General features: G+C 36.6%; 1 protein-coding gene across 1 annotated transcript in view; it reads right to left on the bottom strand.

Moving 5' to 3' along the window:
• Window positions 1-14860, bottom strand: part of toc (toucan) — a 90446-nt gene that overhangs the window by 51156 nt on the left and 24430 nt on the right. Inside the window, exon 3 of the mRNA XM_017082457.4 lies at window positions 13439-14396. Within this exon, the coding sequence (XP_016937946.3) occupies window positions 13439-14396 (958 nt within the window). The remainder of the gene's footprint in view (window positions 1-13438; window positions 14397-14860) is intronic.

Here is a 14860-nt window from a genome sequence, read left to right as displayed (position 1 = left end):
TTTCCCTATTGCTTTTTCCCTGGTTTATTTTTTAGTTTTGATGGCACTTGGCCAGGTTTACCAATTGATCTTTGCCCTTTGGCATGGTGAAATGCAAAGGCGAAGAGAAATTTGCTGGGGCAATTAAGCGACTTCCTCGCTTTGGCAGCCAAAGGCGACTTGGAATTGCAGTTTCCTCAATAATTCGTCGTTATTGCTGTGGCACCCATCCATCTGTCCAGATGCATATATTTATTATGCAACCGTTGCCATCTCCCTCGATTCCAGTCGGAGCAGAAACAATTCGTACTCTTAATGAGCTTCCATTAAACTTAATTGCAGTCGGAGTTCTGTTTGCCGACTGCTTTGTTTGCGAAATCCACATGGAGGTTGGCAGTGGGAGATCCGAGTGGCCATTATGATTGGACGTTGGCGGACCGAAAGCCAGGCGTTTGACAGAGATATATCCCCCGAACATCGAATTCCTCCCCAACTTCCGGTGCGTTTCTCATTTAATTGGTATTTGCATATCTAGCACGAGAGCATCGGAGGATGTTCTCGAATTCATCTTCATTTCTAGTATTATTAAACACGTACAAAACAAATAGATTCTAAGATAAATGGAATTTATACATATGTTAAAGTGATATTGAAAAACGTGATTTGTATAAAAGAACGTTTCCAAAGGTAGTAAATGCATCAGAACTGATAATCAACCATATAAATTGCCCTGTCTGAGTGTCTTTCCAGTGAATCCTCTCATTAAAAACTTTACATACATACTTATCTTTTGCATACTTTCACTTTACCATGGCCAATTTGATTTAATGGCCAAAGAGAGCGGACTGCCACTGATTGCACTTTGCGGTTTTGCCCTCTTAACCTCAAAAGAATGTTCTGCGAATCTAGAATAATTAAATTGTTCACTTCCTTTGCGGAGAACGGCACAATGAGTCTATTATGCGATTTCTTGCAAATACATATACACGGTTTTTATCTTGCGAAAATTCTCATTAATCAATTCTTTTGTTCTGGCAAATAACTAGGTGAACCTTTGTTTCTAATTATGCTGAAATCTAATTGTTCTACCCACGACTAATAAAGACATCAAACAATGCAATGGAATTCGGAGAAAAGTACAGGGAATAAAAGATAAAACTTTGACAGATTTAGGCCTTAAATATATCTAAATAATAATAAAAAATCAATTTTCTGGCTTTTAACTCTCTATAAAATCTCTTTGGTGACAACATAACCAGACTAACAACTTCAAGAGTCGAGCGCAATGAGGGTTCCAATCTAACCAACCAAACCAGACGAGATTCGGAATCGGGATCGGGGAAACGAGCAGCTTTTGTTTAACGCATGAGTTATTAATGAACATTAGCAGCATTTGATGTCGTCAAATGGCAGACCACAGACAGAACATCGCCATCGTGATGAAATGGTAACAATAACGACACTCAACTGGAGTGCAGTGCTCCAAAGTGGTCGTCATGGAGCCGGAGACACTCTCGCCGAGAACTGAGGAGCTCTAATGGAAGTCAACCCGAAACTGGAGTGGGTATAAATCTGTTCAAGTATCTCAAAGTAGAAGGGGCTCACTTCAATTAAATTATACCGAAGTCATACACCTCTAGCTGGCTTTAAATGGGATAAGGCTATGATATAATGATAAGTTTTGATTTAATTATGTCGCTTCAAACGAAAAAAGAGAGTATATTTAAGTTAATAGATTCAAAATCTAACAATCTTAAACATTTACATCAATTAGACATTTTATACTATAACAACTTAATATTTCTAATGCCTTATTTATAAGATATAAGAATAGGCCCTAGAACTAGAAAATAGAAATACAAATACGAGAGTATTCCTATTTTGGGCTCTAAATATTTTTTTGTTTACCATAATTTATTTGATCAGTTTGTCAGACTTTGTTTAGTGGTCTCAAAGGCATTACCAAATGGCAAATACCCCATCCTAGAAGAGGTATGTCAAACAACGACGACAACCACTCCCGCCTGTTACCCAAGTCTAATGACTCCGACTCATAGATGGGCATATAGACTGACTGACAACCTGCTCATTCGCCGTGCCACACTTATTCCTATACTGCAACACTTTGTGTCATATATGGGCAGTGGGATATGGTTTACAATAGCATTGGGGTTAGGAAACCATTGCAAATAGTTGGATGTTTGGCTGTTGGATGGGAAGGCAGCACGCCATGTTCAGTGATTCAATGATTGAGATAGATACTTCACAGAAAGCCGACCGACCAGAAATGTGCAAATTGAAGTGACTGTGCGATAAGAAATGTAAATGTTTTTTTTCTAGTTCCTCCATTTTTTCTGGAGTCGTCATTAGTTGGGGTGTTCGGTGAAGATCTATCGTTGCCTTCGTGTCGGTTTTCATTAGAGGCTTTGTTCTAATTGTTCTTACAGCTATTTGGCACTTGAATGTGGATCAATGGAACGTAAAGATTTCTTAGAAACATTTGCATGATATATAATTGAAGAAGATTAGAAAGAAAACATCTACATGTTTGTAATACCCATAACTTTCCATCCACATAAATGTTAAAATTGCATAACTTTCCCCAAGGTCTTGTTTTGCTTCCAAAATTCCAATGCAAATTTATGTTCGTATAACAAAGAAACAACTATTAAAATTCATATTCGTCGAAATTGCGGTCAACTGAAGAATTGCTTTATAAATAGCAATCCAGCAAAATATTGGCTATTCCCCACAGACCATTCGTTGTAAGAATTATTGTTATTTTCGCCAAATTGTTTGTTTTCCAAAGAGAACGCATACATTTTTCGTTTGAGTGCAAACAAAAACAAAAGCCAAGTTCGACCAATGTGAAATGGTTTTTGAGGAGAATTTGGCACATTAGCGCAGTCGACTGGAAACCCCAAAGCGGAAATCCAAGAAACGCTAAAAGTGTCCATTAGAAACATGCATAAATGTATTAATTCACGTACAAAAAGTTTGCTAAATTGTAGCTCTTTCCGTGGCGAAGTGGCCCAACTTTGGATACAGAGCAAAAACCTAATTGATTCTGGGCCTCGGCAACCGGCGCCGATTTGCTTGAGTGCTCCTTAATATTTTTTCCAACCATCATGTACAATGGACGAAGCTGAGCGTAAACATTTCAACAACTTTTTGTAGGAGTACTTTTTGCGGCGAGATAAAGAATACTGGAACAAAAGATAGTCGAGCTCTGATTAAAGTTTGGTTTAGGCCCCTAGGAGATACAATTCGGGTACTTCTATATTCTATAGATAGATAGATAGAATGTAAAAACAATAGGTAAGCATAATTAAAATAACTTAAAGTTGAATATAAGTCACTGAAAACTTATTAACCCTTAAAAGGAGTATACAAAAATATTAAAAAAAAAGTTTTTAAACTCTGATACCAATCGAAGCCTCTTAAAATTAGCGTGAAACAAAAATTTTAAAGATGAAAAAAGGACCTATGGTAAATAAAAACTAATGGGAACACAATTCTAGTTTAATATTAATTTAATTTATATATATTTGAAGGAAAATAATATCGTCCTCATATTAAAATAGAAACAGGTGTTCAACTTGAAAAACAACTGGATATTTTGAGTAAAACCTAAAAATGCAATATTAAGAAAGCTCAATTTCGAATTTCCTTAGATCAACAAACTTTTACTATAATAAATCCTGATTTTAAAAACAAAGATCTATAAAACTACTCTTTTGTTGGGTAGTGTTCTGTTCACCTTGCGGATATTGCCTCATACACTCACAAACACCGGGCAACATAATTTGTGTTGCTTTCGTATTTCGGAAAAGCCAAAAAACCGAAACAAGTGTTTTCCACGGCGTTGCGCTTCGTTTGGAAAAGCGGCGGAAAAGCGGTGGAGCTGAAGATGCAGCAACATTTTGCCGACAGTCCTACTTTTAAATATAGAATTTGAACTAATTTCGCTTGTTTTGTTTTTTTGTTGCATTAGTTGGGATGGATGATTCTATGCTACCGATGATGTTTGCTGCTCTTTCGGCCACCGAAACTTTGTTTTTTTCCCATGGCCAGTTTTTCGTTTTTTTTTTTTGCCGGGTCCGTCGAGCGAGAAAATCGGGCAAAAATAGAGTTTGGGCCGGGCGATGGGTTGAGTTTTGCTGAGTTAGTGCTTGCGGATAGATGGGCCGCTGGTGTCGTTTATAAATAAGTCATGTGATTCATGAGTTGGAATTATTTGTCTGTATAGTGTAATAGCCGGCATTGTGCCCTGCTTGTGGGCCAAGCAATTTCTTTTTCTATCCCTCGTTTTATTTTAACAAGACGGAACATTTTGATGGGCGTCTAAGTGGCTGGCTGAAAACCGCTTTGAAGTCCCTAGGCCACAGATATGGGTGTAAAGATATCATGGAGAGCAGTGTGGGCGTCTAAGTGAAATCGAATTGGGGTAGGTGCACTTTGGGTTAATGGATTATAAGTAATACCAGGCATATTCATTACGGTTTTTGATTAATACTTATGGATTTTATTGATAAATGAACATAAGATTATATGAAAAGCAGTTTTTTTTAAAGTCAGATACAATACTTTAATACAATATTTTAATAATAACTTTGGGTTAATGGATTATAAGTAATGCCAGACATATTCATTACTGTTTTTGATTAATACTTATGGATTTTATTGATAATTTAACATAGGATTATATGGAAAAAAGTCTTTTAAAGTTAGATACAATGTTTATAATAAAATCATGTTTATAAAAAATCATAAGAAAGAAATGTATGTTTATGTTTTATAGATCTCTAATTCATTATTACAGCGTAGTTGATCTTTTACCATCATAGGTAATGGATGACTGACTTATATAACCCATTGAGTTCCAACCTTATGCAACCATGAATGACTTTCATATTTCCCACGCACATACCAATATCAACTTATTTTCCCTTTCCATAGAACACACACAGCGCATCGAAATTTTCCTCAAGCCCTGATACTTTCATAATGCTCTAAAAAGCGACAAAAAAAATAAGCTGAAAATGCAACCAAATCACTTAAGCTCATTAGTTAATATCCAATTTATAAAGAAGCGAAAAAAAGCGAAGACAAAAACTTAAATCGCTTTCGGGCGGCAAGAAACAATTAATCACAAATCATCAAGGAAAACTTCAAGAAGTCAGCGCAGAGAAAATGCCAGGAAATTTCACCAACTTGTAAAACATTTTCCCCTAAGCATAGATAAGACAAAAAAGAAGACGACAAATTAAAATTGTCTAGCGATTGCCACACCAGATAGAAAAGGGGGGAAAACGGGGAAAATTCCCATTGACATTTCGAAATGTATGAGAAAAATCGCATGCCAGATATTTGGTGAACTTTAATAGCAGTCCAAATGCTGCCAATGCCCAGGGGAAAATCTCTCAACAGCCAGAAATCAATAACAAAATAAGCTGGCTAAAAGCGAGGTGAAATGGTGTTAAGGGGGTCAAAATGAGCGACACATGTCAGGGGTTAAGTTTAGTATGGTCTTAGGAAAATGCGGAGAACATGGAGATTCCTTTGGGAAAAAGCTTAAAAAAACAAATATGTTGACATCAAAATCGAAATACAAAAACTAGATATAAAGAAAATATTTATAAGACATATATATATTTTTGTAATCTCTATAAGATTTAATAGTGCCTGTGTATAACTAAAGTCTGATGACTAAACATGGATTGCGCAAATGCTCACGTGTCATGGGAGTATCTTCAAGTATTTCCAGCTTGTTGATGTGCCTTGACAAATTCATGATTTGTCGTCGATTCCTGTGCGTTGTTTTCCGCCCATTTTCCCCCACAGCCCCCCCCCCCCTTTTCCGACTTTTCCATTCGCCTGTCTATTTTTCCCACTTTATTTGGCTGCACACACGCAATAATTTCCCATACGGAAGGCAATTTGTTTGCCACGCTCACATAAATTTATGGTTTTGGAGGTATTTCCTCCACTATCTTCCCTTCTGGCCGCCTGTTTTTTTTTATGGAACCCCAATTCAGGCTATATAGTATCAAATGATGATGTCGATGATGAGCAACGAATACCGCAGAGGAGCATTACTCAGCTGTTCATTCGCCTGGCACTTAAAACGCCATCAAATGCCATTGGACACGTGGGACTTTCATCATTCCCATCCAGGGGGAGTATTTTCCAGCCTTCTAAGAGGCAAGCCCTCCGCAAAAATTGAGGTCATTTGCTGCTAATTACATATTAATGTTCCCCGTCTGGCCAACAAAATGCCCAAGTAAACTGTCACATATTTCAAATTAATTTGCAAAAGGCAAATAGAGGGTCTGGGAAACGTAAACTTATCAGAGAAATGAGTTAAATGTTGAAAGCTGGATTTGATTTATGTGTTGTTAATGTCAGCAAATGCAATTTACACGCAAATCAGATTATTGGCAATGGAAATTTAATTTAAATGCGATTTTCATTTACCAAAAAAGATTTGTTTGATTCTAAGAACATTTAATAAATAAAACTACAAGGAAAATTATAAATAATAAATGTCATATGAAATGTGGGCTTTGGAATTGATTTATATTTTGCCAGCATTGGCATCACTGATTTTCCATATGGGAAGAATTGGCATCATTTTTCTCAACGTTTTCAACTATTTGGCACCACTTTTAATTAACAATACAAATGGCTAGATAAATGAACCAGAAGAAATTCTTTAAACATTTGTAGGCACTTTATGTGTATTCCATATCTTGGGAAAACAATTTTATCAGACCGCAAATTTCTTTAAGCCACATTTTTATCAAAAAGTCTAGTCAAACCTTGAAAAAGTTGAACCCCCATAATCCAACTAACTCACCTTTACCTTCAACTGCGTAATATTTTTTTAAATTCTCTGTAATTTATGCAAACTGGCAACTCCCCTTTTCCCCGCCCCAACTGCTAATAAACAATTTTCTTTGGCTACTGGAAAACTTTAGCCGCCGCAAAAACCAACTTCATTACAATTTCAAATTTGCTATTTCTTGCACACTTAACGGAGAAGCCGAAACTTGTAAAATTGTAAATTCCCCACCAGTCGTAATTACTCTGGCAAGGCGAAAAACCAACAGGGAAAATAGAAGCTGGGAGATTGGCATGAATTGTTAATGCAAATGCGAAAATTGCAAAATGTACGGCTGGCAATATCAAAAACGAGCGTAAATAAAAATTCTAAAGGCGTTGGCCAGCTGGCCAAGGGGAAATCGGAAATGCAATGGAATGGAAGTCTGAATGAAAAGCGCTTAATTGACGTCAAAATGCAACAAAAGCTGCGATTTGCATGCAGCAATTTCATTAATTTTGATTGACCATTTGATTCCGTTTCGCTCGATTGACTTTGCCCCATTGGAGGGAAACCTTTTTGGTGGGAATTTCGGTTATTGGGAGTGTTCTTCTTTCAATCTTTCAATGCTTTATTGGCCAACAGTTTTAGATCTGACCCGAAACCCATTGGCCAAAACTGCCACAAGGCAAAAAACTTGTTTAATTCATTTAAAACAGACCCCCGAGCGACCTCGGTTAGATTCATCGAAATGGAAACCTTTTCGAATAACAAAAAAAAAATAAAACACGAGTCGAAACAAAAACCTTAACCGTTTGCTTTACACACTTTTTCAATGAAACTCGTTACAGCGCTTTATTGTAAATGTGTCTGAATGATTTATTGTGTTCCATTAGAATTCGGAGCCCAAGACATTTCTAACATTTTTGGGGTCAACCCAATCAGTTTTGCCATTTGTTAAGCTGGCGAAATAAAAATGGGATTCAGCGATTTGTTTGACATGTTTTATAAGACCATTTGGAGCTCGAAATTGGCAGAGAATGATGTATAAAGTTGATTGAAATAAATTGACTAAACGATTAAATAATATTTGTTTTGAACTTTTTTATACAGCCTTGCTTAAATAATATTTTAACTAATTGGCTAACTAATTGGCAATTACATTTAACTTTTAATATTTACATAAATCATTTTTAATAAAATATTTAAAATATTTATTTTAAATCTGCTGTAGTATTTCAATATACCAAAATCACCCAAGCAAAATATGAAACCTGTCAGTATAATAATGATTTATGGTCTTCCAGCTTGTTCTTACACATTTTAGCTACATTTCACACCCAAAAAGTGTCACTCAGGATAAGGTCATAGGGGGAGTTTCTCGGGTCGTGGGGTTCACAACTCAACCGAACAATAAATTTCCCAACAAGACCCTAATCGGGTGTTCTCCCTCCGGTTTTTAAAAATGTATTATTTAGCCCGAAACGCTCGTAAATATGAACCGACCATTGATTAGCGCATAAATATTCACAAGTCGCCTAATTGGCTGGACCCCGATTCGATTGTTGAGCTCAACTTTCTGGCCAAGTTCAGGGTCAGCAGAAATATGGTATTATATTGTATTTCAAACCCGATTGAGGGCCAACTCATTTGCATTTATCCAAATGGGTATGGGGCTTCTCAACTTTTCCGTTTTGGGGGAAACAAACAACACTTTTATGCGGTATTTCACTTGTACAAATTGCAATGGCAAACAAGAGCTCAACCACATTTTCGGTAATTTTTGCAAAGGAATAAGTTTACACGTAAATTGTAAATTTACTCAACTAGTTTCTCGTTAAGTTTCGACACTTTGAAACTCCTTGGGTTTTATTTAATTTTGGCCAAGCCACAGAACAATTGGGAGCCAAATTAGCTTTGCGAGTTTCAACTTTTAACAGCATTTGTTGTCCATCAAATATTTAACATTTAACTCGGTCTTTGAGTTCTCGTGGCTTTTGATATTTGCCTTGAAAAGGGTATATAAAGAACGTAGTTGGTTGGCAACAACATAAGTTTATAATATGTTAATAATCTACAAACGTGTGTTCCATCTCATGCTGTGCTAAATAATTTGCATTTTTAAATTTTTCGGCTGAAAGAATTTAAAAAAAACCATAATAAAATTCATGCTCTGTTTGATTGAGTTTTTTAACGTTTCCCTGTGGCTATTTTTGGTGGATATTTCAGCTCTTTGTAGATTGAAATGGTTTTTGTAAAATTTTCTCTTGATTTGATGGTGAAACTTCCGTTCTCCAACAGATGAATGAACAATTACCTGCAATAAAAATTGTTCTCGGAATCGTTTAAACGATCTGAGCAATTAAAATACTGGTTTTATTAAAGCGCACAAATATTGTGGAATCGATTCAAATTAAACTGGATTTTCAAGAGTATCAAATATATTTAAATTCATACATTTGTTAGCCGCCAAGTCCAGCCAAAAATTGTATCTTTATTTGCCTGCCCAGAGGCAGCTAATTTAATATTTATAAACATTTATTTTTTAAGCATATTAAGAATTTATGAATGACCCAGCTATGTAAGCAGAAAAATTGTTTATTAAAAGGGTAAACACAAATGAAAAGGCCTTTTTCTTTCTTTTTTCTTACCAACCATTTTTTTGTTTGGATAACAAGTTTACCTTTTTTTTGTGTACACATTTTTTCTTGTTACGCTTGCCGGTAAAAGATTACATAATATGAATTAAACTTTAAACTAGCCGAAATGGGGAACTGGTTGCATTTTTAATTAAAACAGCAAGCGCTTTTATTTCTGTGGGCGTTAAATGGGCGCGAACTTCGAGTGTTGACAGCCCTCATGACACTTGTCACAATATTTGCCACCAGGCTTAAGACTGGTTAAATGATTGTCTGAATTTATGTTGCTGCGAATGCGAATTAAAGTTGAGCCCCCGGAGCAACCGACTTTTACCCGAGATGGAAACAACTTTATTAGCATTTTCCACGCCACTGGCAGTCGCAATCAATTGAGTGCGATGGGCAACTTTTATTAATAACACCATGACATTTATGGCTATTTTATCGAAGAGGCATACGGACAATCGCCGACGTCATTAGTGATAAACTACCATATCATTGCGAAAGGTCAAAGTCGTAAACACAGCATAGACAGTTGTATCTGATGGATGTTAATGAATCCACGGCGAGAAATCTAGTTTATTGCTGCAGGGCAATTTATTGCAATCTAAATAATGGCTAAAACGAATTTTTGAGATATTTATTTGAGCAAAGATTAAGTGTTTCTTAAGATAGAAATTTAATTATGCATTAAGTAAATATAAATTCACCATAAGCATCCAAATAAAATCCCATTTTTCTCTCTCTGTAATTTATCACACTTATGTTTTATGAATCTCCAACATAAAAACTTTAACTGCCTGGTAAAAAAGCATAAGTAAGATACAAAGTTTCACATGTACGTGTTAATGAATCCGCTTACCCAGCAGAAATTGTTTTTATGCCAAAGTCTCACCCCTGAATAATGTTCGATTTCCAATTTGATACCCCCTCCCAACTTTCATCACTCCTCACCACATATTTTTGATCCCAGCGAGAGGAAACGCTCATCTATTTCTAGACGTTAAAACAATATATGCATTTTACGTGGCCGAATTTAAAGTTCTCTTATATCCGGAGACGAACATTTTTCGTGTGCCCGCTTAATTGCTGGTATTTTGTTGACCTTGTCGAAATTTACGATGTTTTTTTGGGCCACCTTTTGGCTTTTTGTTTATCTACAAGTTACACGTTGTTCTTGATGGCTGATAACATGTGTTCACTCTCATGGTCTTGAGTTATTTTTCCTTTTATTTAATCAAAAAGTGTTTGCTTGCACCTAAATTTCGATTGTAAATTAAAGTTTGAAAGGGTTTATTGTTGCTTTCAACTGAAAAAAAATGTGAAGACTTCTTATATGAGAAGTCATGTTTATTTAAAGTGTAAATTATTTTCCAACGCGTAAAATGATTCAAGAAATTAAAAACAAAATTTGTTTATATTTTGGAGCTTATTTCTAATCATTTGTTTAATGCCTAAAAAACAAAAACAATCTCTGGCAGACTGTGAATAATATGATGATCTAATATTCATTAAATTGTTGATATCACTTTTTAATAAATGCCTATAAGCAATACTAAAATGACCTAATGAAAACAAATACTAAACAAGCTAATGCATTTAACTCATTGTTTATGCCAATTGATAGATCCATTTTTAACTTCCATTTAAATAACTAAAGCGCAAACCTACGTTTTAAATTCCACTCCATTAATGTTCTCATCATCACAAAATTCTCTCATTGCTGGTAAAAAATGTATTAATTTACGTAATTCCCCCAGTGATTTTTGCATGCCTACAAATGCAATTTTGAACAAAACCAAAGCTACTTTTACACCTTGGATGTATGTATATTCACACACAATATCGCTTATACATATTAGCATACCAGTTGACTCAAATTAACTCGATTTGAGCTTGAGCTTGGGCGTTTTTCACACACTCACGCTCATCGGAATCGGAATCGAAATCAAAAGTCAAACAAAAACAAAAACACACTACAAGATACATTCACATTACTGGGTTTGTTATTGCCGGCTCAGATGATAGATATATGTATGTTTATACCCCCATATACTGTAAGTACAATCATTGCCTTGCGGCTTTGGCTTGTTCAACTAATAGACATCAGATTAAAATTGAAGAAAACTCACGGTTAAAGGAAACATGTAACTAACAAGTACTTGTAATTCCCCGAATCGTGTCTAACCCAAGATGAAAATCTCTTATCTAATGAATTTTTATGGGCGTTCGTCATGTAAATAAAAATACAACAATACCACAGACGAAAGATGATAATTTTAGAGACAAGTTTTGGCTGGGCTTTGTTAATTTCTGGTTGTTGTTTGCTTTTTCCCCGCTTTTGAGTTGCGGAAAAATTTGTAATTGAAAATGTTTTGCATGTTAACTGAACTGCGAACAAAACAAAACAAAAACCTCTAGGTATATATTTTAAATGGGAATTTGTTCTGCCTTCTTGGTTTTGTGAACAATTTGCGGGTCTGGCTTTCGGAAACCCCAACAACCTCCCGCTGAAAAGTCAAAGTTCAGTGGTATTATACTCGACCGTTTGTTTGTGTGACTTTGGTCTTAATTTGTATAATGCATTCACCTCGGGAACCGAAATTATCATTTCAACAGCCGCAAGCGATTTGTGTCCACATGAGGAAACAGCTCAGCAAAAGCTGTGAAATTGGTATGGGTAGTTCACTCTATAGATACATATATATTTCGCATTCAACTTATCCCTGCTTAAATGATGTTTAATACACACGACACGGTTCCAATAAATTAAGTACCCCCGAGTACTTAGCTTTCTCTACCCAAGTATATAAATCGCTCATTCTCATTGGCAATTAATTCATGTTTATTAGGGCTTAGTTTTGTTTACCTCCTACGCAGTTCGTTTAATTTTCCATCTAATTAAGCTTATTCGGTGCTAGGTCAATTTGGTTTTCGTTTGCTCACACCGACAAATGACGTCAAACGAAGATGGAGCAAATAAATTTGCACCTTTTGAGAAAGTTCAGATAGAAATGGGCAATAATAAGCACGCCTCATTTTTCCACAATTATTTATTTATTCGTCGCTTATAGCTCATTGAATTTCCAAGTGAATCGAAATGCTTAATGAATTATTAAAAGACCTGGGTGCAATCGTTATCTACTCAACACGCTGTACAAGTCAAACGCCCCTGAACTCATTAAAATTGTGGACGAGACAGGTGTGTGTAAATGGCCCCTCGATTGCCCTATCAAAAAAGCATTCGAAATGTGGAACAACCCAACAAACGCAAAAATGCTATCAAAATAAAGTGATAGTGATAAGGAGATTGATAAGTTTGGTATGTTCTCGGGGTGGCGATAAGAAAGTGTGCAAAAGATATGCTTAAAGTTAACAAAGATGGTTTGGGCTGTGAGGAGCTTCGAATGCCCTTCTTTGGAAATGATGGAATAGGAAATCGAAAAGATATGAAATTTAATAATGGCCACAATTAAAAAACATTTTATTATTATTTATAGGGTGTCAAAATGCATTCAGTAATGAAGTCCCAAATATTTTTAATAGCGCTTGGTTTCAAAATCGTTTGTTAATATGGGAAACATTTTATTACATCAATTGAGTCACATTTCAACATTAATACACAAAACCAAACAATCCTAAACCACATTTTCTTATATGTTTACAGCGATAAAGTTAAGGTTTGTAAACATGCATTTATTAATGAAATCTCAGATATGTCTATAAACATTTTAATAGCACTTGGTTTCAAAATCATTTGTTAATATGTGAAAGATCTAAGAGATTATAATAAAATACTTTTAAAGTATTAGCTAACCCTTTCAAAGCAATTACGCAGTTCTATAAATTTCTGTATTTAAAGACTTAAATGTCTTTTGAACTTATCTTGAAATTTAAGACTGAAAAGTTTAAGCTTCTTATCACATTCTTATATCATTCTTAAAGTGTAAATTATCCTAAATAAATCAAATACAATCTAAAGTCAAAGATCACTTACCGACTAACGAGGGTCGATTGTAGTCTTTTGGCAGGCGGCGATGTCGGCGTGGTGGGTGAGGTGGGCGACTTGGGAGCCTTGCCCGCACGATGGGGGATACCACCTGCACCACCACCACCACCCACTGACCCCGCGCCAACTGAGCCTTTATCCAGTGGCTGCCGTGTTGGCGGGGTCGCGTGTGGGGGCGGCGAGGGCGTGGCAGTGACCTTGGAGCTGCTGCTGCTGCTGGTACTGCTCATGGATCGCTTGGCCAGCAGAATTTTGGGCGGCACTTTGGGCGTGGCCGAGGGCGAACGCCGGGCACTAGCACTACTACTCACACTTGGACTGCCGCGCCGACTTGAAACGGAAACGGATCCCGAACCCGAAACGGAACCGGAAACAGGACTCGAACCGGAAGCCGGCGTCATGATCCTTGTGCTGGACACCTTCGACTTTACATCATTATAGTTTGTCTTGATCAGAGACTTATTACTGGCGATCTTATTCATCACGGCATCCCATTTGTTGGGTGTGTGCGCCTTACGATTTATCGGCGATTTGGGGGATTTCGGTGTTTTGGGCGATTTTAAAACGCGCGATTTGCCAACTCCTGAGATTTTGTGACTTGTGGATTTACACGACTTGGGAGAGGCGATCGAAGAGTTCGAGGAGACGGAGCCGCGGAAATTCTCCACCGTGCAGAGAGACGAGAGCGAAGCGTGCGGCCGCGGCGAGGTGCTCTTCTGAACTGAGAGACCCGTGGATCGTACCGCCGCGAAAGCTTCGTCGCCGCAGAAACTTCGGGCGCTGCCGCCGTCGACGCTGCAGTAGGAGGTGCGGTTGGAGAGCGAGAGCGAGAGCGTCGTGTTGGCCGATGAGGAAGAGAGACAGCTGCTGGGGGGGCGCTGCTGGGGGGCCAGCTGATTCTGCTGCTGCTGATTCTGAGCGGGGGTGGGGGTGGGCTGACCTTGACCTAGGGAGGGCGGGAGAGAGACGGCATAAGCATCGTATAGAATATCATACTCAATCCATATCATATCTTATAAATAGACGTCGTATTATATGTGATATCGTTTCTTAAGATCCGAGTTTCATTGAAACGTTTTTGTATAATATCGTAATTAATAATATCTTTAATCCTATTATGGTTTTATAGAAAATGCAAGTATAAATCGCTGGGAACTCTGATAGTTAGGAAACGATTTCTTATGTTATAAGTATTATAAATAAATATAACAATATCTCTTTCATTCCCTTATCAAAATTTCGTTTAACGGAATAGTCTTACATTCTTAAACAAGTAACCAATTTTCTAAGACTCCTTGAAAATTTAACATAAAATATAAAATGAAATGTTTGTGAAATACCGAATACTACTGAATGATTAAATGTAATCGGTGTTTAAAAAATATATTTTCTATCGAATCTCTATAAAAA

The sequence above is a fragment of the Drosophila suzukii genome, chromosome 2L (genome assembly GCF_043229965.1).
Source record: "Drosophila suzukii chromosome 2L, CBGP_Dsuzu_IsoJpt1.0, whole genome shotgun sequence".
In the NCBI taxonomy this organism is placed as follows: domain Eukaryota; kingdom Metazoa; phylum Arthropoda; class Insecta; order Diptera; family Drosophilidae; genus Drosophila; species Drosophila suzukii.
This window is presented reverse-complemented; position numbering and strand designations above follow the sequence as displayed.